The sequence below is a fragment of the Lepidochelys kempii genome, chromosome 28 (assembly GCF_965140265.1).
Source record: "Lepidochelys kempii isolate rLepKem1 chromosome 28, rLepKem1.hap2, whole genome shotgun sequence".
Classification (NCBI taxonomy): Eukaryota; Metazoa; Chordata; order Testudines; family Cheloniidae; genus Lepidochelys; species Lepidochelys kempii.
In genome coordinates, this window is record NC_133283.1 from 4866877 (window position 1) to 4894830 (window position 27954).

The window sequence follows — 27954 nt, forward strand, 5'->3', positions numbered from 1 at the left end:
AGGGAATATATCCCTAATTTGGACAAGGATGGACTTTTCAATTCTTCTATTTCAGCTGTAACATAACTCAGTTTGTTTGCCAATACCGCTATGTTAGCAGTATCCAGTACTCCAACTCCTAATCCAGTTCCACCCAAAGTAGTTTCCAATACACCCCTTGGTGTCCTTTTTTAAATGGATTTTTCAATATACATCATTTCAGCCATGCTGCCCACCCCTTATGGAGACTTCGTACATATGGGGCACACTGAGATACAACCTTGGACACATTTAACCCGGTGAGGTCCAGCTCAGTTTTGCTTTAGAGATCGTATTGGTGATTTAATAACTTCTCCCCTACGATCCAGTTGTACCACATGTGGTCTGTTCAGTGAGTGTCTCCTTGATTTTTGCATATCAGGTTCAGTAGCAATTATTTCAAAATGTAATTTTACCCAGATGTTTTGCAATATATATTCACCGAGTTGGGGAGGGATATTATGAAAATTAGTCAGACACGGATATTGTAATCGAACTTTAGGTTGTTTTTTAGTACATTCATGGCCCTGAGTTTCTTTAATCCATTCAGGGGGCTCCATTTCTCCTATATCCCAGATATTCACCTGCCAAGGTGCATTGGGGCAGTTTCCTGACGTTTGCAATTGTTGTCCTGGGGGAATAGTCAGTGTGCTGGGCCTTGATTCTCAGATTTGAAGCAGGTGATGCTCATTCAATCCCATTAACATCCTAATGTCAATGTCCCCTCCTGGCTGCGATGAAATCCCATGACCTTCAGTATCCCTCATTTTGGGGTAAATACCGGAATCCTAAAAGGATTCACCCCTTCTTGTTTCTGTATGAGTTTAAGGTGGTCAATATTACATATTGTGGCTTTAGGTCCTGTACAATTTCCTAACATAGTGTTAGAGTATCCAGTCATTAAGGACAACCTAGATTGGGATGGAGCTTTTGGGGATAGCCCTCTGGCCACTATGGTCTAGTAATGGGTAAACCCCTTTTCCCAACACAAGCAACAGCTGCCGTGATTGAATACTAATGGATTAATCCAACATTGTACCATCATCCAGAATTCGTTTCTCCATACATTTACTGCATGAATGTCGACAGGCCAGCGAATAGGGTTGGCTAGCAGACAAACAACATGCAACATACAACACACACAAACACACACACGACAGAAGCTTCTTCATTATGGTACTGGCTCCAGCCTTTCCTTGGAACTCTGAAAGACAAAAACATTCCCCCCCCCCACCCCCGCTTTCCCCTTGGTGGGGCTAATTAGAGGTTACTGCTTGAAATCCCCTTTCCATGGAACCATTTTAACTTTGGCTTGTTTAGCCTCTATGACCAGATGTCTCCCTGGTATACTGTTGGGCTGGCTTTTTCCACAGAGTTCGGTGGGCCTTCCCATTTCATGCCCAAGGAATGATCTTGTTCTGCACATTTTCAATCCAACCCCTGCTTTCCAACCTCCCACTAAATCGGCTTTTTTACCCAGCTTTTTTACATTAAGGCCCAATTGCTCTGCTCTTTTCTTGCGGGTTTCTGTTAATGCCTCCAAAAGGGACTGGATCCTTTGGTTATTTAGCACTCTGGGTTGCCACCCATCTGGAATATCTACATCTAGCCACCCTTTTTGGGGTGTTCTCATGTCCCTTCCTGTCCTTGCTACAAAGGGACTGCAACCATGACTCGCTCGGACCAACCTTAAGGCCGTTAGAATCATGGGCAGTTTTTCATCCCAATCTTCTCCATTTTCTTTTAACATTTTTCTTAAAGTATCCTTTAGAGTGCGGTGAGTTTGTTCCACTTGTCCTGAGGATTGGGGGTGTCCTGCAATGTGGAACCTTTGCTTAAAGCTGAGTATTTTACACAGTTCCTGCAGAGTTTTCCCAACGAAGTGTGGGCCTTGGTCCAAATTGATTTTTTGGGCAGCGCCCACGGGCTAACCACCACATTAAACGATTGGCTGTAGTCAAAGCTGTGTTGGTTTTTATTGGGATGGCTTCTATCCATTTTTTAAAGGGATCTGCAATCCCCAAACAATACTTGTTATTTCGCGGGTGACTAGTAGGGGTCCAATATTGTCCATCTGTAACCGGGCCCACGGACCCTCCATCCTTTGGTGAGCAATGGGACCCTTTTGTACCTGAGGGCCTGCATTGACCATAGCACATTGCAAACAAGTATTACACCACCGCTTTACATCTTCCTTTAGGGTGGGCCACCACCCTGTGTCTTTGATCCTATCCAGAATTTTGTCCACTTCAAAATGCCCTTGCTCATGCACATACTGAATCAATTCAGTCCTGACTTTCTTAGCCACTAACCACCTTTTAGGCTGTTCCCCAAGATCTGAGTCATGCTCAGTGACCCACACTGCCCCTCCAGGGTCTTTATGTACATGCCATTTTCCTAGGAGAGTTTTTTGCTTCAGTGATCATTCAATTTCATCGTCCCCATCCTGTAGGGCCTGTAGAGCCAACATCTCTGGGCTTGTCACCTGCTTTTGTGCTCTGGTTACTGCTTTGATTACCTTCTCTTCCTTGCCTTGTGTTAACATGGCCGCTTGTTTGGCTAACACATCTGCCCTGTTATTCCAAACTCCATCCTCACTCCCTGGTTTCTGATGTGTTTCCATGTGTTACATAACCGTCTCCCTTTCTTCACACCACCACTTGCTCCCAGTACTGTTCACAAGCTGCTGGCTTTCCATCTCCTGGGCACATACCCCTAGCTACCCAGATGGGTAGTCACACCACTACGGCTCTGCACACCTAGTCCGAATCGGTAAAAATTGCCAGGGCGGCTTCCTGATCCTCAAACTGTAACACCTTAATATCACCACCACTTCTGCAGCTTGTGCTGCGTGTGGCTTTACTGGTCCCTTTAGTTCCTGGCTGGTATTTACCTTCACCGCTCCAAGTCCTGTCTTAGCTCTCCCAGCACTAGAATAGCTAGACCCATCCACGAACCAGATTTGTGCATTTTTCTCTTGAGCTTTCTGTAGGGTGAGTCCTGATTTCACTGGCCACTCCACCTTTTTATACTTTGGGAGGGGGCACTCATGCTCCTGCCCTTGCACTTTCAGGGCACACGGTACAGGGGATAGTACCTTTCCCTTTTCTAAAAAAAGAAAAGGAGGACTTGTGGCACCTTAGAGACTAACCAATTTATTTGAGCATGAGCTTTCGTGAGCTACAGCTCACTTCATCAGATGTTTACCGTGGAAACTGCAGCAGACTTTGGGCCAGAGTCCATTGTGCCAACGTAGGATTAGATTCCTGTCCCTCCTGCACTTTTCCCGATACGATGTATTTTAACGGGGAACGCATGGTCTGTACTATGATGTTGGATCCTACAATTATATATTCCCAATGCAGCAAGGCCCACACCAAGGCCACGCACTCTCTTTTTTTACACAGCGTGTAAAATTCTGCTCAGTGTAATTCAGTGTTTTGGCTCTACAGACCCCGAGTTGTAATTGCCCCATGCTTTGCTTCCGTAACAGCACTGCTCCCAGTGCTACAAACCATACTAGCCAGTGGCGGGATAAATGGTTCTCCCACCTTTGGATCCGAGAGGGCTGGGGCCTGGGACAAGTCCTGTTTCAGAGTCAGCGATGCCTTTGCTTGATAAGGTCCCCACTCCAATTGCCCCCCTTTCTTTAGGAGAAAATACAGTGGATGACTCTCGTCAGCATACATTCCAATAAAATCCCTTGAGAAGTTTACAGTTCCCAAAAGGGCTCTTAAGGATGCCCCATGAGTAGGGGCGGGAAGTTTTCAGTTCCACTCAGTGTGCCGCTGGGGTTTGTCCTTCCTTTCCCAATATGACCCCTAAATATTTTACCTCTTGCTGTACCAATCGGGCCTTGGCTCTGCTAGCTTTGAATCCAGTGTCTTGGATGATCTGTAATACCTGTTCAGTGATCCTACCAACCTCCTCCCTATTGTCCCCATGCGCCAATATATCATCAACATCGGAAATTACCCTATTTTGGGCTTCAGGTATCAATTTTTCCCACATCTTAACCACATGGGAGGGACAAATTGCAAGTGCATTATGAAAACCCTGGGGGACCCTTGTAAAACAGAACTGTTGTCCCCTGTAAGTGAACCCAAATTTGTGCCAAGACTCAGGGCGTAAGGGAATGGCAAAGAAAGCATTTGCTAAGTCTATTACTGAGAACCACTGTGCTCCTGCATCAACTACTTCTTGGTACTTGGCCACCCCCGGGGCAGTGGCAGGGGTTACTGCAGTTAATGCTCTAAAATCAACGGTCATTCTCCAGGTCTTCCCATCCCATTTCAGTACAAGCCAAATCAGGGCATTATTTGCACAACGACACCCTGTTCTAACAAACGTTCTATGGAAGATTTTATTCCTTCCTCTGCCTCCTGAGGATACCGTATTGACACCGTGGAGTGGGGTCAGGCCCTTGGATTAAAACCTCAGCATCCATTTTCCCACACTCCGATTTATTTTCAGCCCATACCCCAGGAAACTTGTCCACCCATGGGTCCCCTTCTTCAGCTTGCCCTCCTTCTGAGGCCTTTACCGCCACACACCTACGTACAGCATTACTGGAGGGGGGTGAGTGTTTCTGCTGGCTCGTCACTATTTCCCCATAGGAACCCAATGGCTAAATCCGCAATGCGTCTCCCCTCATTAAGGTAAGGCGTTCCCAATATTCCATCCTCCTTACCCCTATTCCCAATTTGATCCTGCTTCTGAACACATCACTTTACCCATGACTCCCGATTCCCTGGGTGGGTCAGGATCGGTCTCCCGATAAAGGTTTTCATGGTCTCCCCTGTATACGATACTAGTTGTCTCGAATTTTCTGTTGCCACAGCGTCCCCGGGAAGCCATTGCTTGCCAAGCACACATACTGATGCACTGGTGTCAATTAGCTTAGCGGGGCATGTTGCTTTTCCTAATCTCCCCATTATTGCCCCTACAATGGGATGCCCCCATTTGTCAAACTGTAGGTGGGCCACTACCTCGGAGGAGTCCGGGAAGGCGGGCACCGCTATCAGGGTGGCACTGATGATACAGGGTCCATTGTGAGAGTTACAGGAACCCGTCAGTCAATTCCTTTTGCCCCTCTAACTGGACAACGCTCTACAATAACTCACTTGTGGGCTTCCAATTGCCATCACGTGCTTCCTCCATGCTTCCACTCTCAGTCCCTTCATACAGCCTCTGTTTCGCATCTGATATCCATATCCATTTCCCTTTCTTGCTCCTCAGGTGCCCATTGCACCTCCCTGTCCTCTTCCTCTAACATGCCATACTGCACTGGGCCCCTTTCTCCGCCCGGCTCCTCTTGTAGAGCTGGAGGCCTGCTGATGGCAAAAGTTACTGCCTGGACAGGTTCAGTTCTCCTGTCATTTCCTTCCCTAGCTTGTCTCAAAAAACAAACAACCGCTCAAAAAATGTCTTATTATAACTCAGGGTGCCTCCTACCTGGATCTCTGGATCCTAAAATCACCTTTATTTCCGAATTCAGTCTAACAATGTAGTCTTAAAAGCTAATGTGTTGAAATCAGGGGCAGTTCCAGTTATCATTGGTACAATCCCAGCAGCTATGGCCAGGACCTCCTTTTTAACAACACACAATTCCAGGGATTCACAGGGGCCCTGTTCTGTTACGTGGAACAACTTCCCCAGTTCTCAGGCCGATATCACTACCTTCGTTACTCCCTTTACCCAGTCTCGGCCAGTAGCAAGAACACCGTTCGCGTCTAACCGCTCCCCAATGATCTTTATTACTGCCCAGTCAGTACTGCCCGGGCTAAAACCTCAGCGCCTGCCGACCTCCAACCAGGTCACGAGAACCCCTTCACCATCCAGTCCAGACACATATCCCTATCAAAGGGTCTGAATGAGGACCTGCTGTGGGGTAACACTGGAAACCTCTGTGATACTTTGCCTTGCTGTTGCTCTGTATCATTTGGCTCAGACTCAGCAGGGAACCAACTGCAGGAGTTTAGAGTCCTAGATTCAGACAGTCTAAGGCCAGAGGGGAGGACTGTGATCCTCTAGTCCAGTGGTTCCCAAACTGGGGTTCATGAACCCCTGGGGGGTTCGCAAAATGTTACAGGGGGTTCCAGGGAAAAAATTCCCTAATGGTGGACAGAGCTGTCCCGAGGGACCCCGGGCAGCACGGGGCCAGCAGCCCGGAGCCCCTGCACTTCCAAGAGCTGAGCAGCTCAAAGCAAGCATCTCTATCACACTGAGGACATTTAAACTCCAAGACACCTTTTAAGAAATGGAAAGGGAGGTGGATTTTTTCTTTTCTTTTTTTTTTTGCTGTTTTTAAAATTCAATAGGCAGCTCGTATGGTTTTTAAAATTATGACAAAGAACAAGTTTAAGCTTCGTTGTAAGGCGCGTTGTTTGCCTGGACCGCTCAAGACCTGAATGCTTGTGTAAGGGGAACTCTTTGCGTTGGCTTCTTGAAGCCCTTCAGGCTGGTTCACATCCGATGCTCCTGGAGGAAACCTAGGAGCCTCCTCTTACAACAGGCGTATTCAAAGTGATACAAGCTGCCACCGTGAGATCTGGGAAGAGTGTTGCCGTTTTCAGAATGTAATAAAATATTGTTTCATGATTTCTGTGTGTATATAAAGTCTGCTGCAGTTTCCACGGTAAACATCTGATGAAGTGAGCTGTAGCTCACGAAAGCTCATGCTCAAATAAATTGGTTAGTCTCTAAGGTGCCACAAGTCCTCCTTTTCTTTTTATAAAATACTGTAATGATGAAAAATAATAAATAGCGTGTAATAAGAATGTCGTAGAAACAAAGTTTATATTTCCAAGATCACGGCTTTTAGCATTTATACTCGGGTAAAGGAGAAAATCCCGGGAAACATTCATTTTTAGGAGGGGGCTCGCGAGACTTGACATTTTAGTGAAACGGGTTTGTGGGTTGTTAAGCTTTGGGAACCACTGGACTAGTCCGACTGCCGGTGGGATACAGGCCATGGCATGCCTGGAATTCATGCCTGGATGAACTACAGAGGCATCAACCCACAGCCACCCCCCGCCTCCCGCACACAGCCCCCCCAGCCCCCCCGCTTCCCCAACACGCCCGCCCCCAGCCACCCCGCCTCCCCCACACAGCCCCCCCCAGCCACCCTGCACCCCCAGCCACACCACTTCCCCCACACAGCCCCCCCGCTTCCCCCACACAGCCCCCCCGCTTCCCCCAGCCCCCCCGCTTCCCCCACACAGCCCCCCTGCTTTCCCCAGCCCCCCCGCCTCCCCCACACAGCCCCCCCAGTCACCCTGCACCCCCAGCCACACCACTTCCCCCACACAGCCCCCCCGCTTCCCCCACACAGCCCCCCTGCTTTCCCCAGCCCCCCCGCCTCCCCCACACAGCCCCCCCAGTCACCCTGCACCCCCAGCCGCACCACTTCCCCCACACAGCCCCCCCAGGCCCCCCCGCTTTCCCCAGCCACCCCGCCTCCCCCACACAGCCCCCCCAGCCACCCCGCTTCCCCAACACGGCCCCCCCCAGCCACTCCGCTTCCCCCACACAGCCCCCCCGCTTCCCCCACACAGCCCCCCCGCTTCCCCCACACAGCCCCCCCGCTTCCCCCACACAGCCCCCCCGCTTCCCCCAGCCCCCCCGCTTCCCCCACACAGCCCCCCCAGCCACCCCGCTTCCCCAACACGGCCCCCCCCAGCCACTCCGCTTCCCCCACACAGCCCCCCCGCTTCCCCCAGCCCCCCCGCTTCCCCCACACAGCCCCCCTGCTTTCCCCAGCCCCCCCGCCTCCCCCACACAGCCCCCCCAGCCCCCCCACTTTCCCCAGCCACCCCGCTTCCCCCACACAGCCCCCAGACCCCTCCAATAGCCCCCTGCCCATCCCCCCCCACATTCACTCCCCCGGCCACGCCCCCGTGACCTGCAGGGCTGGGCGGGGCTCGGCGGGTCACGATGACGTGCCCGGTCCCGCGTTCGCGGCGCGGCGCCAACCGCCCTCCGGGAGCCCCCCCAAGGGAGCCCCACGCCACGGCACGCGCGACGTCACTTCCGGGCTGCTCCCGGCGGCCGCACGGCCCCGCCCCCGGGAACTGACCCCTCTCGCCCGCCGTAGCTGCGCTGCGTGTCTCCCCTCCCCCACGGGTGCCCCCCAAACCCCCCCTCCCCGAGCGCCGACGCCCCCTCCCCCACGGCTGCCCCCCAAACCCCCCCTCCCCGAGAGCCGACGCCCCCTCCCCCACGGGTGCCCCCCAAACCCCCCCTCCCCGAGCGCCGACGCCCCCTCCCCCACGGCTGCCCCCCAAACCCCCCCTCCCCGAGCGCCGACGCCCCCTCCCCCACGGCTGCCCCCCAAACCCCCCCCTCCCCGAGAGCCGACGCCCCCTCCCCCACGGGTGCCCCCCAAATCCCCCCTCCCCGAGCGCCGACGCCCCCTCCCCCACGGGTGCCCCCCAAATCCCCCCCTCCCCGAGCGCCGACGCCCCCTCCCCCACGGCTGCCCCCCAAACCCCCCCTCCCCGAGCGCCGACGCCCCCTCCCCCACGGCTGCCCCCCAAACCCCCCCTCCCCGAGCGCCGACGCCCCCTCCCCCACGGCTGCCCCCCAAACCCCCCCTCCCCGAGAGCTGACGCCCCCTCCCCCACGGCTGCCCCCCAAACCCCCCCTCCCCGAGAGCTGACGCCCCCTCCCCCACGGCTGCCCCCCAAACCCCCCCTCCCCGAGAGCTGACGCCCCCTCCCCCTCGGCTGCCCCCCAAATCCCCCCTCCCCGACAGCTGACGCCCCCTCCCCCACGGCTGCCCCCCAAATCCCCCCTCCCCGACAGCTGACGCCCCCTCCCCCACGGCTGCCCCCCAAATCCCCCCTCCCTGAGAACTGACACCCCCACGGGTGCACCCCCAAATTCCCCCGCTCCCTGAGAACTGACACCCCCACGGGTACAGCCCCAAATCCCCCCCTCCCCGAGAACTGACACCCCCTCCCCCACGGGTGCCCCCCAAATCCCCCCTCCCCGAGAACTGACACCCCCTCCCCCACGGGTGCCCCCGAAATCCCCCCTCCCTGAGAACTGACACCCCCTCCCCCACAGCTGCCCCCCAAATCCCCCTCCCCGAGAACTGACACCCCCACGGGTGCACCCCCAAATTCCCCCGCTCCCTGAGAGCTGACACCCCCATGGGTGTAGCCCCAAATTCCCCCCCAAAACTGACACCCCCTCCCCCACGGGTGCCCCCCAAATCCCCCCTCCCTGAGAACTGACACCCCCACGGGTGCCCCCCAAATCCCCCCTCCCCGAGAACTGACGCCCCCACGGCTGCACCCCAAATTCTCCCCAAAAACTGACACCCCCGCGGGTGCACCCCCAAATCCCCCATCCTTGAGAACTGACACCCCCACGGGTGCACCCCCAAATTCCCCCCCAAAACTGACACCCCTGCTATAATTGGGCTGGGTGTCTCCCCACCCTCAAATTCCCACCTCCCGAGAACTGACCCCGCTCGCCCACCATAGCTGCGCTGGGTGTCTCCCCACCCGCACGCATGCACCCCCAAATTACCCCCCAAGAACTGACACCCCATCCCCACGGGTGCACCCCCAAATTCCCCCCCGAGAACTGACACCTGCCCTCCCCCCCCGCTGTAATTGGGCTGGGTGTCTCCCCGCTGCCAAATTCCCCCTTCCTGAGAACTGATACCCCCCTCTTAAATTTTCTTCTTAGAATCATAGAAGATCAGGGTTGGAAGGGACCCCTGAAGGTCATCTAGTCCAACCCCCTGCTCGAAGCAGGACCAATCCCCAATTAAATCATCCCAGCCAGGGCTTTGTCAAGCCTGACCTTAAAAACCTCTAAGGAAGGAGATTCCACCACCTCCCTAGGTAACGCATTCCAGTGTTTCACCACCCTCTTAGTGAAAAAGTTTTTCCTAATATCCAATCTAAACCTCCCCCACTGCAACTTGAGACCATTACTCCTCGTTCTGTCATCTGCTACCATTGAGAACAGTCTAGATCCATCTTCTTTGGACCCCCCTGGCAGGTAGTTGAAAACAGCTATCAAATCCCCCCTCATTCTTCTCTTCTGCAGGCTAAACAATCCCAGCTCCCTCAGCCTCTCCTCATAACTCATGTGTTCCAGTCCCCTCATCATTTTTGTTGCCCTCCGCTGGACTCTCTCCAATTTATCCACATCCTTCTTGAAGTGTGGGGCCCAAAACTGGACACAGTACTCCAGATGAGGCCTCACCAATGTTGAATAGAGGGGAACGATCACGTCCCTCGATCTGCTCGCTATGCCCCTACTTATACATCCCAAAATGCCATTGGCCTTCTTGGCAACAAGGGCACACTGCTGACTCAGATCCAGCTTCTCGTCCACTGTCACCCCTAGGTCCTTTTCTGCAGGACTGCTGCCGAGCCATTCGGCCCCTAGTCTGTAGCGGTGCATTGGGTTCTTCCGTCCTAAGGGCAGGACCCTGCACTTATCCTTATTGAACCTCATCAGATTTCCTTTGGCCCAATCCTCCAATTTGTCTAGGTCCTTCTGTATCCTATCCCTACCCTCCAGCGTATCTACCTCTCCTCCCAGTTTAGTGTCCTCTGCAAACTTGCTGAGGGTGCAATCCACGGCATCCTCCAGGTCATTAATGAAGATATTGAACAAAACCGGCCCCAGGACCGACCCTTGGGGCACTCTGCTTTATACCAGCTGCCAACTAAACATGGAGCCTTTGATCCATTGATCATTGAAACATTGATCACTCCCCATTGAGCCCGAAGATCTAGCCAGCTTTCTACCCACCTTATAGTCCCTCCCCTGCTGTAATTGCACTGGGTGTTTCCCCACCCTACGAGCGCACCCCCCAAATTGCTCCCCTCGAGAACTGACACCCCCACACCCACAAATTCCCCTCTGAGAACTGACACTCCCTCCCCACTATAGTTGCTCTGGGTGTCTCCCGCACCCCCACAGGGGCACCCCCAAATTCCTCCCCCAGAGAATTGACACCCCCTCCCCAGCGTGGGAGGCTTTGTCTTCTGGGGGCAGGGGATTGGGGGGCTGGGCTGGGCAGGATCAGTCTGGGGTCGCGGGATGTCTTTTACCCCCCAGAATAGCGAACCAACTGGCATAGGAGATTGCCAGTCTGTACAAGGATTTTTACGACCTCTCTCTATCCAGGGTAGCACCCTACGACCGGAGAGTAGCGAACATCCTTCCTATACTTAAGGGAGTGGAAAATTCATTGAGACCAAGGCCAGCAGGGACCTGTGACGGAGGCCCACCCTACTCGCTCCTGGGCAGCACCTCCTTGGGATGCAGGTGGAGAATCAGCTCACCAACTCTATGGAAAACCCGAGGGTCAGTTGTCGGCAGGGGGGCGCTGAAGATGCAGAGCCTAAGGGGGCCCGTAAGGTGTAAATCCGGCCCTGCTGCTGAGGGTTGCCAAACCTCCAGTTATCCTGGAGTCTCCAGGCACTGAAGAGCAAATCTTTAATTAAAAATTAGGGATGAAACCTCCAGGAAAACCAAAATTGGCAACCTTAAACCTGCCCATTTCCTCTCTTTAAAGAGCCCACTCAGCTCCTTGCCCAGCTGGATTTCATCCGCAATTAGACCCTAGCAGCCCAAGGCTTTCCTCCAGGTGCAGCCTCTAGGTTAATTGGCCTAATTAACGCCTTTTCGGGGGGAGGCTGTGTGGGGTGGACACGCCGTAGCAGGACCTTCGCAATCCTCTAGTCTGACCCCCTGTATCACACAATCATTCCTGGAGCAGAAACACGTCCAATCTCGATATAAAAATTGCCAGGGATGGAGCATCTACCGTGACCCTTGGGAAATTGTTCCAGTAGTTAAATAGTCTCACTTTAAACAATTTGTGCCTTATTTCCACTCAGAAGTCATCTGGCTTCAATTTACTAGACTGAAAAGCCCAGTATTAAATATTTGTTCTCCACGTACCTCAAGGGCGGGCAAAATACAGGCCGGATCCGGCCCATCTAACATTTCTGTCCCGCCTCCTCTGCCCCCTTGGGATCTCTGAGTCCGAGCTGCTAAAAGCCCCGCAGTGCAGCGGGGCTCAGGCAGGCTGCCTGCCTGCCATGGCCCCACGCCGCTCCCGGAAGCAGCTGCTGGCCCATCTCTGCAGAAACCGGCCAAAGGGAGCTGCAGGGGTGGTGCTTGCAGGTGTGGGCACGGCCGGGAGCCGCCTGTGGCAAGCACCTCCCGGCCAGAGCCTGCACCCCTGCCCCAGGTCAGACACCCCCCCTCCCCGCACCCAGATTCCCTTCCAGACCTCGCACCCTCTCCATTAATATCGTAGAAGCGTGCGGCTGGTGACGACTTACCAACATTCATGGAGTGCCCCCCCCCCCTGCAAAAATTATTGGCCACTCCTGACGTAGGTACTTCTAGATTATAATCAACTCACCCCTTAACCTTTTCTTCGGCAAGCTAACTAGATTGAACTCCTGAAGTCTCTCGCGCTCAGGTCGGTTTTTTAATCCTTTCGTCATGGCTCTTCTCTGACTCCTCTCCAATGTATCCACGTCCTTCCTGAATTTGGGCCCCAGATCTTTTTCAGAGTCACTGCTTCCCCGGAGAGTCCCCCATCCTGTAAGTATCGCTGAGGCTCCTTGTTCCTAGCTATATATAGTTACATTTTAAGAGGTATTAATTTGCATATTGTTTGCTTGCACCCAGTTTATCAAGCACTCCAGATTGCAGTGACCCTCCTCTCCATTGTTTTCTGCTGCCCCAGTTTTTGTGTCCTCTGCAAACTTTCTCAGTGATGATTTTGTTTTCTTCCAGGTCATTGATTAAAGATATTAAATAGCATTGGGCCAAGAACCAATCCCTGCAGGGCCTCACTGGAAACACCCTTAGTCCCTGTCACGGAGCGGAGCGTGGGGGGGGTCAGGGCCCTGCACCCCCCACTTCCTGCGGTTCACTTTGACTCTCAGCCAGCCAGTAAAACAGGTTTATTAGACGACAGGAACACAGTCCAAACCAGAGCTTGTAGGTACAGACAACAGGATCCCTCAGTCACGTCCATCTTCGGGGATGGGGAGCCCAGACCCCGGTGCTGGGCCTCCCTCCGTTTCCCCAGCCAGCTCCAAACTCAGACCCCCGTCCTTTGGCCTTTGTCTCTTTCCCAGGCCAGGAGGCCACCTGATCTCTTTGTTCTCCAACCCCTTCAGTTGGCACCTTGCAGGGGAGGGTCCCAGGCCATCAGTTGTGAGGAAACAGGGTGTCGGCCATTCTCTGTGCAGACCCCTGCCCTCTAGGGCTCTGCAGCGATCACACCCCCTTATCCCACCACCAAGAGACTTAAGAAATGCATAGGGGAAACTGAGGCACACACACAGCATTCGGAGAAAATATTAACAGTCCCACTTCGTCACAGTCCCCATTTACAGTTACATTTTGTGACCGTTCATTTAGCCAGGTTTTAATCCATTTCATGTGGGCCGTTTTCATTTTGTAGCACGCATTTTGCAACCAAAATGTGTGCTACCCAGTCCAACACCTTACAGAAGTCTAAGTCTATTCTCCTAGTGCTATTACCTTTGTCAACTAAACTTGTCCTCGCCTCAAAAAAGATCTCAGGTTAGACTGATGGATCTGTTTTCCACAAACTCATGTTGATTGGCATTAATTACATTGACCTCCTTTAGTTCTTTATTAATGGAGTCCCATAATATACTGGCCTGGTACCGCACGGGATGGGTGTCATAGAACGCTGAACTGTAGCGTGCTGGTCAGCCAAGTGGTGCTTGACTGGCCTCCCGCCGGATCAGGGACACCCAGCGTGTAGCAGGACTCGGCCACAACAGGGATTGGGAAGAACCAGGGTGGGGGAGATGTGAGGATGCTCCCCGCCCCCCCCCCCAGACTCCCAGCTTTTCCCACAACCCCATGAGAAGCCGTAATCAGCTTCAGGTTACTCAGGGGAAACTGAGGCACGGAGGGGCAAACATCCCCCAAAGTGAGACACCAAGGATTAGAACCCAGGCATCCTGGCTCCCATTCCCCCAGCCCCCTGCTCTAACCACTAGACCCCACTGTCATCCCAGAGCCAGCAGAGAACCCAGGAGTGAGCCGGGACCTGGACTGGCGAAATGCCCCGTGGTGGCCTCTAGTCCCCTCCTGTTCCTTTCATGTCCTTGCAATAGGCACAGGGCAGCCCCATCTCCTCCCCCCTCGAAATGGGAGCAGGGGGCGATCAGACCTTGAAAAGGTCCCAGGGCATCATTGGTCCTCCAAGCCTCCCCTCTGCATGGGACCCGTGCTCCAGATTTGTTAGCAAGATTAAGGGGGATGAGAGAGACAATGCCAGCTAGGCACCCTCCCTCATAGACAGAACCCAGGAGTCCTGGCTCCCAGCCCCCCCTGCTCTAACCCACTACCCCCCACTCCTCTCCCAGAGCCAGGGAGAGAACCCAGGAGTCCTGACTCCCAGACCCCCCCTTGCTCTAACCCACTACCCCCCACTCCCCTCCCAGAGCTAAGGAGAGAACCCAGGAGTCCTGGCTCCCAGACCCCCCCTTGCTCTAACCCACTACCCCCCACTCCCCTCCCAGAGCTAAGGAGAGAACCCAGGAGTCCTGGCTCCCAGACCCCCCTTGCTCTAACCCACTACCCCCCACTCCCCTCCCAGAGCCAGGGAGAGAACCCAGGAGTCCTGGCTCCCAGACCCCCCGTGCTCTAACCCACCAGCCCCCACTCCCCTCCCAGAGCCAGGGAGAGAACCCAGGAGTCCTGACTCCCAGACCCCCCCTGCTCTAACCCACCAGCCCCCACTCCCCTCCCAGAGCCAGGGAGAGAACCCAGGAGTCCTGACTCCCAGACCCCCCCTGCTCTAACCCACTACCCCCCACTCCCCTCCCAGAGCCAGGGAGAGAACCCAGGAGTCCTGGCTCCCAGACCCCCCCTGCTCTAACCCACCAGCCCCCCACTCCCCTCCCAGAGCCGGGGAGAGAACCCAGGAGTCCTGACTCCCAGACCCCCCCTGCTCTAACCCACTACCCCCCACTCCCCTCCCAGAGCCAGGGAGAGAACCCAGGAGTCCTGACTCCCAGACCCCCCTGCTCTAACCCACCAGCCCCCCACTCCCCTCCCAGAGCCGGGGAGAGAACCCAGGAGTCCTGGCTCCCAGACCCCCCCTGCTCTAACCCACTACCCCCCACTCCCCTCCCAGAGCCAGGGAGAGAACCCAGGAGTCCTGGCTCCCAGACCCCCCCTGCTCTAACCCACCAAACCCCACTCCCCTCCCAGAGCCAGGCAGAGAACCCAGGCGTCCTGCGAGCAAACAGCCCGGTCCCTGCCCCGCCTCTGACCAGCCCCCGTCTCCTCCTCCGGCTGCGAAGTCACCGCCGGGCAAAGCGCTGCCGGGGGCCGGGGACCGGGGCCGGGGTCGGGTCCCAGCGCGGCAGCCGGGCGGGGGTTTGCCGGGCACAGGAAGGGGCTGGAGCCGCCGGGAGGAAGGAGGCAGGAGCCGGGGAGAACAAAGCCCCGAGATCCGAGGGGCACAGCTGGAACCCAGGTGGGGACAGAGACTGGGGCCCGGGGGGTGGGGGGAGGTCAGTGGGGCAGCTGTGGGGTTGCACTGTCTCTGGGCAGCCAGGAAATTCCCCGGGGGAGGGCAGTTAATTGTCCCTGTCCCTGTTTGTGCCCCCTAGTTCTTCCCCTTTTCTCTCTCAGTGCCACGCGTGGCTTTAAAATCCAGAGAGATCCCCCCCTTTCCCCTCCAAGCATCCGCTCTCTGGTCTCCCCTGCCCCGATTTCCCCCTGTTCTCTCCATAATCATCAAATGTCAGTTTAAAATCTCCCCCCAGTCTCAGCACCCATTTTACCGGCGCTAATTTGTGTTCAGGTGGGGAAATGTCGCCCTGAGTCATTCCCCCCAAAGGGATCGGGGTCAGTGGGGGCTCTTCGGGGGAGCCCTGGTACTCGGCTGCCTCTGGGATGGGGATGGGGTGGCCGTTCTCTGCCAGGGCGGGGAGGGGAAGAGCAAGTGTCCCCCAGGACCCCGGCTACCCAATCCCAGTGGCGTCCCCCAAGCTATCAACACAGTTGCCCCCAGCCACCAATTGCCAATCACTTGCCCACCTCCTGCTACTGCCCCTTTCCCTCTTCCAGGGACCTTCCTGCTGCATCTGCCCTCCCTTGCCCTCTTAAAGCAGCTCCTCAAAGGGCTCCCTGCTCCCCATGTGAATGGTGGGGTGGGGAAACACATTACTTTGTTTATGTGTTGGGCAGTCATATAAAATCCCTTCAAACATTTCCCCTTTTCCCGCTCTGTTATTTAATAGCCATATAAAACCCCCGCCAATCTCGGTGTTTTTCTCGTAGTTTGTGACCCGTTTTCTCTGCAAATCTCAAAGACTGACCTAAAATACCCTAAACATTTGCCCCACTTTCTCTCTAGTTATCTATGAATAATTTTGCCCTGTTAAAATACTTGCCGATTAAAGAGATCAGCCATAGATTCAATACCCATCAAAGCCAGGGGCCTCCCCCTGTTTGGGGGATCAGTGGTTCCCAGTTGGTAACAGGAGAGTTGGCTGGACCCTTTTCTTTTCTCCAGCTGGCACGGGATGAGGAGGTCCCTCTGAGTACAGCGTGGGTCCAGAAGTATCCCAAACCCCGTGACAAAGGGTCTCCGTGAGGGGCGGCTTCCCGCAGTGCAAAGATGCAGCCACCTCTGGGGTGGATCCATGGTGGCCATTATTTGCTAGTGACGGGACATGGACATTTCTTATCTATTTTGGCCCCTCCAGGCCTTCCCTTCTCCTGTTAAAGAAGCGTCCCCCCGGGCTCCCTCTGCCTGTGTGAGTGGCCAGCAGGGCGTGGTGAGAACTTTCTGCCCGCTTATCAGACACTATGAGGTGAAACCACCACCGATTTTGCTTCTCTTCCCTCTGGAAAACTGCAGGAACTTCCAGTTCTGTGGGGAAAATTCTTGCCCTGAGTCCGTGCCCGAGATCTGGGGGTTGAGGGAGGTGGGAAGGGGGTGAGTGCTCCCACACAGTGATCTGTTGAGGAGGATTCTGGCCTCATCCTTTCGGAACAGTGTTTGTGGTTCTGAGACCAGTGTTAATCCGGAGTCAGTGTTTGTGGTTCTGAGACCAGTGTTAATCCGGAGTCACTGCAAGAGACAGACAAGAAGTGACTCCAGATGGACAGTGGGACAAATGAGATCAGCAATTCCCTCTGTGAGGAGATGGTTTCATGCACTGCTCTCCCCAGAGAGCTAAGGGAGGGAAGGCGGCTCAGACACTCTGTCCCCCTCTGCTCAGGATATGGGGGTTCAGCTTCCTGGTCAGACCCTGCAGCCTCCATTGCGATCTGGGCAGCTGCTGCTCCCCCAGCGGGAGCTGTGCTGGGAGGTGACCTGAATGAAGGCTTCCTCTGTGCCCACCTGAGGTGAGGACTTTCTCCAGCTGGTACTCACCCCCTGGGGCAGCCCTGGGCCCTGTTAATGCTAAATTCTGAGCCAGAGACTCCAGGTAATTGGGAGAGCTCGGGGAAAGTGCTGGGGTCTGCCATGAAAGTGACTCTGCACAAACGGCCCTTCCTCATTTCTCCTTCTGTTAGCAATTGCAGGAGCAAATCCAGCCATGGGGGAGCAACCAACCCAGGAATGGGGCTTTCCCGGCCAGGGGGCAGGGGGAGGGGACAGGGCAAAGGAGCTAGAAGGGAGGAAAGAGGCTGAAAGGGGTAGTGGGAGAAATAAGTGGTGAGAGGGATTTCTAGATCTCCCATCTGCCCAGACACTTGTATTGCAGCATCCCTGGGCAGAATCACTTTCCTGTGGACAAGGTGAGGATCAGAGAGAGGAAAAGCCAGTTCCTGACTCCACATCCCTCCTGCTGGGGTGTGTTACAAATTATACCTAATTGGTCACGCACACAAACTGCTGCGAATTATACCTGATAGGTCACGCACAAGAATTGCTACGAATTATACCCGATAGGTCACGCACAGTTCGAGTCTAGGCTGAGGCACACGAACAAAGTCCACAACTGCAGAGTTCCCAAAGATACTAAGTTTATTACGCTCGAACATGGTGCCCCCCTGCTAATCAGGAGGGGACCCCGAATGCCGATTCTACAGAGATTATATACCTTTTAGCAAAGCATGTTGCCCTCGTGCATCGGAAACCTTCTCCAATAGACAAACCCTTGTCTTATCTACCACCTATCCCTGCTAAGTGCATCCCCCGTGCTAAACCATTATTTCAACCACACAACATGGTCCTAAAGCAATGCTCCAGTAGCCTTTCTTATCAGGATGGGAGGCTCGCATCAAGGCCGGGAGGCAGGAAGTTAGGAACAGACAAAGAACAGAAACCGGGAGTCGAGACAGGCTGGAAACAAGGAGGGGGTTTTCACAGGAATGCAGTATCTGGGGAACACTCCTCCTGGTGCATGATGTGTTTGCTTTTAGACAATGGTGGGCCCCAAACCAAAATGAAGTCACATATGCACATGTGCTAACTTTTCCTTAACAGTCCCCCCTTTTCTTTTGTACGTCAGTAAACTATATCGGGGCTGAGTAACCGTGATGCAGGGTTAGCAGTTGCCGATAGCACATACCACAACATTGTAGGCATACAAAAAATAACACAAAAGCAATGAACAGCCAAAAGAATGAAATACAAAATACGCCGTCCCCAAGCCCCCACATTCGGTAGCCATGAGGTGAGCCAGTCCCAGACCTCCTGGAATCCAGCGTTGGTAGTGTCGAGGCTGATGTGGTGCAATACGCCTGCCTGCTGCATGAGGAGGTGGATGTCAGTTTCCACCCTGTGCTGCTGATTTACAAATACACAACAGCTTGAGTTAACCAGAGCACAAACCCCGTCCTGATTTGCAAGAAGATAATCCAGGGCTAGGCGGTTTTGCAATGTAGTTTGGGATACCTGAGTGACTTCAATTTGAAGGGCAGATAAGGCATCTGCAGTTGCATTTGGCATTAGTTTCAAAGCAGCTGAAATGTTAACTATAGCTTTTTCTAGTTCGCTTACTCCCAACCAGGGCAGAAACCATCACGCAAAGGAGTGAAAGCCGGTGGGCCGTTGAGAAAGAGGGTTTAAAGGAATACTTCGTCGGTTTCTTCATACTAGATTGCGGATCTCTCCCTGGGTCAGGGTCTGGTGTACTGTCACGGCGGGTACTATCGCCCCTAAGGTACTCGGACCACACCATCCTGCTGGGAGAACCTTATAGGCTGTGTGATTGCATAACCAATACCAGCCAGACCCCTCGGGGACTGGCCACGGGGCCCCAGAGTCGGTAGAGGGGCCTCCCGCACCAGAGCTGATCTGGGTGGTGTCCTTGCATCCCACAAAATTTTCCACAAAAACTGTATTTTCCGTGCCCTTATATCATGACACACATAAAGCATAATTACCCTGGGCCACCATATCAATAGAATCATAGAATATCAGGGTTGGAAGGGACCCCAGAAGGTCATCTAGTCCAACCCCCTGCTCGAAGCAGGACCAATTCCCAGTTAAATCATCCCAGCCAGGGCTTCGTCAAGCCTGACCTTAAAAACTTCTAAGAAAGGAGATTCCACCACCTCCCTAGGCAACGCATTCCAGTGTTTCACCACCCTCCTAGTGAAAAAGTTTTTCTTAATATCCAACCTAAACCTCCCCCACTGCAACTTGACACCATTACTCCTTGTCCTGTCCTCTTCCACCACTGAGAATAGTCTAGAACCATCCTCTCTGGAACCACCTCTCAGGTAGTTGAAAGCAGCTATCAAATCCCCCCTCATTCTTTTCTTCTGCAGACTAAACAACCCCAGCTCCCTCAGCCTCTCCTCATAACTCATGTGTTCCAGTCCCCTAATCATTTTTGTTGCCCTTCGCTGGACTCTCTCCAATTTATCCACATCCTTCTTGTAGTGTGGGGCCCAAAACTGGACACAGTACTCCAGATGAGGCCTCACCAATGTCGAATAGAGGGGGACGATCACGTCCCTCGATCTGCTCGCTATGCCCCTACTTATACATCCCAAAATGCCATTGGCCTTCTTGGCAACAAGGGCACACTGCTGACTCATATCCAGCTTCTCGTCCACTGTCACCCCTAGGTCCTTTTCCGCAGAACTGCTGCCTAGCCATTCGGTCCCTAGTCTGTAGCGGTGCATTGGGTTCTTCCGTCCTAAGTGCAGGACCCTGCACTTATCCTTATTGAACCTCATCAGATTTCTTTTGGCCCAATCCTCCAATTTGTCTAGGTCCCTCTGTATCCTATCCCTGCCCTCCAGCGTATCTACCACTCCTCCCAGTTTAGTATCATCCGCATATTTGCTGAGAGTGCAATCCACACCATCCTCCAGAGACCATCTTTGGATCGTAACATTCCAGTTGAATGTAGTGTTTGCCCATAGCTTAGTTTGGAGTGTTCGATTAAGGGGGATACGTACCCCTACCAACGGGACCCCCTGACCTAAATATGTGGGGGTATGAATACAAATCCAACACTGCGTTCGATTTACACCCTGTTTGATAGCACAGGTTAAATTCAAGAAGCTATTGCCCTCCCATCCTTGTACTGGACTTGGGAATAGGGAGAGGAACCTCCCAGGCAAACCCTACCAATGTCGGCGTCCTTCTCTATACCATACAAAAAACAACGCCACCAATGTAAGTCCGATAAACAGGAACACAAGAAGTCCTGGTGGGCTATAAATGTCCCTATAGCTGGAAAGCTCAATCCATGGGTTGGTCGTGGTGTTCATTCGTGAAGTGGCTCGTCCAATGGCTTGTCAGGGTCAGGTGGGAGTCCCAGCGCCAACTTAACGTAGCTGTGATGGAGCCAGGAACCTTTACCTGCAAAGGAGTGGTGGCAGAGGGTGGGAGTAATGTTCGTGGCTGTAAGGCGTTTCTGGTATTCATACTTGCCCACAGGAACAGATTCCAGCCCCTGGAATAAACCCACCCCACCGCTTCACTGCACATTCCCAAGAATACATCCCGCAACTCCCTCCCTGCCAATGTACAATGCTCCGTCTTCGCCACCAAGGCCAATTCTCAGTGTCTTTTGCAGTCAGGAATCCTTGGATCTTGGTGGTTTCAGCAGAGCAGGCGTTCCTTCTTCTCTCTTGGAACAGGCATGGTTTTGCATTATACAGGGGAGAGGTTACGAGCACATCACCCTGCCGTGCTTTGGTTTCTTTAGCAAATACTGAATGCAGGTTAGCTCTGTCAGTGGACAAGGGAGAGGTGACGAGCACTTCACCTTGTCCTTTTCCCTGCTGTCCAAAAGGAGGAAAGAAAAAAAAACCCAGAAGGAGGCTGATCAGTAGTCGAAGTGAAGTCACCTTGAGGCGGAGGGGTCTTTTTGCAGTAAGAAGCATGGGCCCAGGCAGTCAGTCCTTGGCACTTCACAGCGGTGTTGGTAGTTAGCAGGACTTAATAAGGGCCTTTCCAGCATGGGGCCAGAATAGTCTTTTGTTGATGGACCTTTATGTAGACCCAGTCACCTGGTTTTAACAAATGGCAGGTTTGCTCAGGATTCTTGAAGCAGGACTCCTTTCACCTGTAAATACAGAGACCTCACACATTTCATTAATGTCTGGCAGTGTGCTGCAGATCTCACAGCTGCCTGGGCACATTCAAGCCCCCCTCTTTCTTGGCTGTCAGCCAAATCCTAGCTGTGAGCAGTGTCCTTGGGCAAGGCCAGTGTCTTATCTTTGGACCGAGCCTGCCAGCTACAGCGTTGAATTAGCTCATCCTCCGTTTTATTTCTTTTCCCCTTCTTGGCTTTTATTAACCGGCAAAGGGAACTTTCACTTTCCACTCCCACACCTTTGTTCAAAAAGGAACACGTGTACATTGCCCATTATAGAGCACTTTCGTCTTATTGTTCAACGTATGCCACATACACCCTTCTAGGAAAATGACTTTATTACGGAGCTTTGGAGCAACAAGCCAGGACAAGCACACCCACTTTTGAGGAGTCCGCTTGGTACAACCTCTGGTGTCCAATAGCTTTCCTCCCTCCCCAGCCCTCTGGCTAGAAATGTGAGGTAGCCAGAAGGATCCCATGTATAATGTGGGGAGTGGTTAACCTTCCATGTCCTCGCTTCCAAAGACTGTTGGTGTGCGAATTTTAACAACAATTTTTTTCAATTAAAAGATCTGGCCAATGAAATTTTTTTTTTTTTTTTTTACTTAAGCAAATGTATTAAACTTTAGTCTATCACATTTTTCTGATATTATCCAAACACTTTGTATTCCAAGTTTCAGAGGAACAGCCGTGTTAGTCTGTATTCGCAAAAAGAAAAGGAGTACTTGTGGCACCTTAGAGACTAACCAATTTATTTGAGCATGAGCTTTCGTGAGCTACAGCTCACTTCATCAGATGCTCATGCTCATGCTCAAATAAATTGGTTAGTCTCTAAGGTGCCACAAGTACTCCTTTTCTTTTTGTATTCCAAGTTGAATAAAACAAGTATCTGCATTTTGATTTAACCCTTCTATTTAGTTTTAAACTAAACTGTCCTATGAAAAATTAAACACAGCAATTCTGGCCACAAGACAAACACCGCAAGACAGGACATAGAACACAGACCAGAATTCCTATTGTGCCAGTAAGTTCATGAGATGTTGAATTGCTTTTCAGCTGGCATCAGTTTTCTCTGATTTTCTGAAAGACAAAAAGAACATAGATCTACCCCTTCTGGGCAGTCAGTCATTGCTTAAAATATCTCCTTTTTATACAAATATCCTTGTTAATTGCAGGCAAAATGGAGGAATTACCCATATTTTCTTGTATTTGTTTTATAGGCAGCCCAGGTTTCAGTGGCCTCTACCTTATCAGTTAGGTAATTTACATTAAAACAAATGCTTTCCAGCTTGCTTTTGGATCCACAGCTTAAAGATTCTTACTTTTAAAAGGGCACAATAAACTTTACCAGACTTTTGATTGCCTTTTACTTTTAACTCCTGCTGTCAAACACACAGCGACCTGAAAAGGAAGACACCACCTATTGTAGCCCCTTGGAGCCTAATAAGATATTAATTAAGTAGCACTGTATAATTGCATTCCTTTGGAAAAGGGCCAATTTTCCTCAAAATGGCTCCAAAGAAACCAAGAATTCTTTTTTTTCCCCGATATTTCACAAAGTTTAACTGCTTAATTCTTTTCAGCAACTAGAGAGTTAACTTTTTACTTTTCTTTTTTAAATTACTTGCTTATCTTGACCCCCAATTAACTTAGATTTTACCATTCTAAGTATTATTCCGGGATTTACGTTTCTCATTCCTGTAATTATTTACTCCTCTTTTTTCACTATGACCTCCAAGTTTTCAACCTGTTTTCCAATCTTTCCACCTGTTGCCTGCCCGCTTGGGCCCGATCCTGTTTTTTTCTCTGAACTGTCCCTTCCATGAACACCAGCTTTGTCCCACTACCAATTTAACAAGGAGGGTGGGCTTCTTAACTAGCCCCCCAGCCCTCCTGCTCTCTTCTCTTAAATATTCTCACTTACAAGGGCTACCCGAGTCCTCCCCCGATGAGGCTTGTCAGCTGGACAGAAAGCACGGCTAATTGGCAAGCAAGGAGGTGACGGGCATAAGTCAGAAAGCCGAGGGTAAGCCGGAGGAGGGGCAGAAGCAGGCATAGCAGAGAGCGGGGCTGGAGACCCCTGAGATGAATAAGAAAAGGAGGAGGAAAGAGGACGTCCTTTCACACGCGCGTAAGCCCAGTTGTCCCATACATACCAATAATCCATCTGGGCTGGAGCTTTGTTCTCCAGCCTTTTCCTAAGCGCTGTTAATTTTTCCCCAGCAAAGGAACCATCCGGTGGCCATTCGAGAGGTGTTTGAGTTGTTAGTGCTGGCCACTCAACCTTGCACAAGATTACTGCTTTCTTTTTACCTAACCCATGGGTACCAGAAATATTCCCCCAATTCTCGAGAATTTCAGCCAAAGGGGTCCCCTTACTTACACTTTGCCCAGAACCCATAATGGGCTACCAAAAGGACACAAAATGTGCTGCCTTATCGCCGAAGCGACGGCTCACACACCCCCTCCTTGGAGTTCTCAAAGGTGAACTCACCCTGTGCCGGCTGGAGCTGTCCGAGAGGAGGAGTGCGGTCTCGCTTGTTCGGGCGAGCCGAGGGTCCCTTCGTGGTCTCCAAAACTGTTATGAATTATACCTAATTGGTCACGCACACAAACTGCTGCGAATTATACCCGATAGGTCACGCACAAGAACTGCTGCGACAAATCCTTCCCTTATCTACCACCTATCCCTGCTAAGTGCATCCCCCGTGCTAAACCATTATTTCAGCCACACAACATGGTCCTAAAGCAATGCACCAGTAGCCTTTCTTATCAGGATGGGAGGCTCGCATCAAGGCCAGGAGGCAGGGAGTTAAGAACAGAAACCGGGAGTCGAGACAGGCTGGAAACAAGGAGGGGGTTGTCACAGGAATGCAGTATCTGGGGAACACTCCTGCTGGTGCATGATGTGTTTGCTTTTAGACAATGGTGGGCCCCAAACCAAAATGAAGTCACATATGCTAACTTTTGCTTAACAGGTGTGGCTGCCCTGGGGTCAGAGAGAATCCTCCTAAGTGACTCCTTTGGTTCTGCTCTTTTCTAGCACTGTGTTCAGACACTTTGTTACGGGGTGGGGGGAGGGAGAAGGGGGGTTAAAATCTCTCTGTGGGCTTAGCCTGGCAGGAGGGGCCCGGTCTACACTGTAATACAGAGAACAAGCATTTTCCCAGCATGGCAGAATCTAGGCTGCCTGTCTGCAGGGAAAGGGCCTGGGGGAATCGTGATGTGAAATGAACTAAAGCCCGTTCCTAAACCTGCACAACGGCCCTTCTCGCCCTGCCAGGCTGCAGAATGACGCCCAAGTTTCCCTCCAGCTGATCCCGTCCTCCCATGGGACAGGGGAGAGAAATGGCTGCAGAGGAGCCAGTTCATGTAGGGATTATCGGGGAGTTGCTGGTGGGTTCCTGCAGGAGGGAGAGGGGCAGCAAATACAGCGGAGAGGGGAAGCTTTGCACCGTCTGGTTTGGAGGTTGGAGCGGGGAAGGAAATGCACAGGGTGGAGAAAGGAAGGAGGAGAGGGGGTGGCAAACCTGCTGGAAGTTATTTAATAAGTGGCCTAGATTCTAGGAACAGACCCATGAGGTTTGGGAGTGAAAATGCTCTAATTTGTGGAACAGAAAATAACCCACCTAGATGGGGCTGGGAAAACGGCCCAGACTCCCAGTGCTGGAGCCTGATCCAGCTAACCAGCAGCTGCTGTGAGATATGAAGGGGGCACCCACATGTGAGGCTCAGGGGAGCTGCCCCTCCCTTCATATCCAGCTCCTCACAAGGAGGAGGGTGTTGGGCTTCCTACCAGGGAGCTCGCCCTGGACCCTGCTAGGGGCTCCATCTCCTGTATCCGGCTGTGGCTAGTAGGTGTGTGATGGATCTGCTGGGAGAGACGAGGGGCTCTCTCTTCGCCCCTCACCCTGGTGTTTCCTGGATGCTCTGAGCGGGGTGGGGGTGGGACTCTGTTAGGGGGCTTATTCCTTCACCCACTTCCTTCCCTGGCCCTTCTCGCATGAACAGAGAGCAACAATACCCGAAGTCCAAAGGTGCAAAGAATTCGATTTTTCTTGGGGTGAACTTCCAGCAAGCATGATTCCAGTTTCTTAGTGTCCCCCTTCCTTAGTGTCCCCCTTCTCAGCTCTGACACCACAGAGCCTTACCTGTGTCCCTGTTCCCATTCCCCCCCTTAGTAAAACATGATTCCAATTTCCCCACCCCCGTCCGTTCCCATTTCCCCCACTCACCCACCCACCCACTTCCTGATTGACTGCAGACTACATAGGAAAACTTGAGTTCGGCTTAGCTATACCTTAACCAATCATTTTCCTGAAATTTAACTAACCAATCCTAACATATTGTAACATGATTATGTAACCAATTATATCCCACCACCTTAATTAGTTTACACCCAGCAAAATTAATTACACAGCAGACAGGAACAATCGCAGAACCAGACAGAGATTATACAGACAAACAACAGCAAAGTGGGAACTATAATGACAAAACAATACAGAAGTGAGGATTTCACATCCCAGCTATTGAGAAGTGAGTTCTTGCCAGACAGGATGCTATCAAACTAAGTTTCCTTTTACGTCGTCTTGGCTCTTCCCTTTCTCTGGAGGCGATAGGCATTATCAGGACAGGACTGTATCCTAACAGCCCCATAGCACCTTCCTTCAATGTGACTAGTTTGGGATGTGAGGAGGTGACCGGTCGCTTCCCAGCTTATGGCTGCCTCTGCTGCTTAGCCAGAGATCTCAGCCTAAGAACAGGGCCTCCGACTGTCACAGTGAGAAAAGGCCTTATGCCGTCAGTCAGTGATTTGGATTCTTTCTTTTATACCTCTAGAACTAGCCAAGTGATAAGAATACACCTAAACTCTTAGAGTACAGGCCTGAATATCTGTATCCTAACGTACTCTGTTGATTCCAAACCATCCAGAGTTTCTGTTTGTTTGGCTCCTCTCCCCCACGAATAGTGGGGCTGTGAGTGGGGCAGCAGGTCCTGAGTGTGGGGCTCTTGCTCTTTCAGGGACCGGTGACCTTCGAGGAGGTGGCTGTGTATTTCACCAGGGAAGAGGGGGCTCTGCTGGACCCCGCTCAGAGAGCCCTCTACAGAGACATCATGCAGGAGAACTACGAGAATGTGACCTCGCTGGGTAAGGATTCCTGTCCCCTCGGTTCTTAGAAGGGGAAATGCAGAGTTAAGGTTCATGTCACCCCCACAATGTAACCTTAACTCTGCCCTGTTTCAGCATGACCCCGACATGCGAATGACACACACACCAGCCCTCTGCCCTGCTCACTACACAACACCCTGGGAACAGAGCACAGGAGAACTACAGCACGGTGTCAGATTTCTCCTGTTTGCTCAGGTAAAACGGGGGGTTGGGTCCAGCATAACAAACAGAAGCTTCCAACCCCTGCCCCTCTCTCAAACACCGAGCCTGCTCCACCCAGACCAGCTCCGACTTGCAAAGTGATCCCACTCCCTTACCCTCACCATGAGGTTTCCTTCTGAGTCGTTGCCTTCACTTGCCCCTCACTAAGCCCTGGAGACCACTAGCGTGTATCCCACCAGGGTGCTGGCAATCCTCAGGGCAGGAACTCCCCCTTGTGCACCTTCACTGACACAACCTACAACACTGAGCACTGAAATGGGGCAGGCTCGGTCCCTCAGGGGTCACACGCACCTCTCTGCATACTAGTCACAGCTCTGCCAAGCTGCTCCAAGTACTCCCTCCACCGTCCGATTACGGCTACACCTGACCCAGTGCACACAGCCGGAGGGGATGTGGATAAATGCTGGGATTCCCGTCTGGAGAACACAATGCAATGGCATGTTCTTAGTCCTTCCTCGTATCTATTATAGATCCATGAATTTGTAAGGCCAGAAGGGATGATTAGGTTATCTACTCTGATCTCCTGTATCACACAGACTGTAGAATTTCATCTGGTCACAGCTGAACACCTTGTGTTTGGCTAAATCATCTTCCAGAAAGGAAGTCTCGACATGAAGACTTCAAGAGATGGAGAATTCTCCCATTCCTGGGGTAGTTCGCTAACCATTGCACCAACCTGACAGAACCATTCCCAGTGGCTCTTACCAGCTGCAGGGTTGGGGATGGAAGCAGAGTTAAGGGGCAATGCAGGGGTAGCGTGTACATTTACTTTTCATTTTCTGGTTTGCAAAGGTTTAGGTTTAGCCACTGTCCATATGGTGAAAGGCAGGAGACAGCTCTGGGCAACCTTAACTCTGCAGTAAAATAGTTTATGGGTATTTAGTTTCCTTCATTTTTTGTAATGGATTTTTTGCCACCATAACTGTGTCTATATTGAATCTTTTGCCGACATTGTTATGTTGAATGGGGTAGGGAGTGTGA

General features: G+C 52.5%; 1 protein-coding gene across 2 annotated transcripts in view; it reads left to right on the plus strand.

The window, feature by feature from the left end:
* LOC140904223 (uncharacterized) overlaps positions 1–27954 on the plus strand; it is a 94284-nt gene that overhangs the window by 51084 nt on the left and 15246 nt on the right. Inside the window, exons 1-2 of one of the 2 annotated variants that reach the window (XM_073326652.1) lie at positions 11236–11355; positions 26604–26730. In XM_073326652.1, the coding sequence (XP_073182753.1) occupies positions 11311–11355; positions 26604–26730 (172 nt within the window). In that variant the 5' untranslated portion in view covers positions 11236–11310. Of the gene's footprint in view, positions 1–11235; positions 11356–26603; positions 26731–27954 lie in introns of those variants that run through there. The other variant, XM_073326653.1, reaches the window with a different exon arrangement.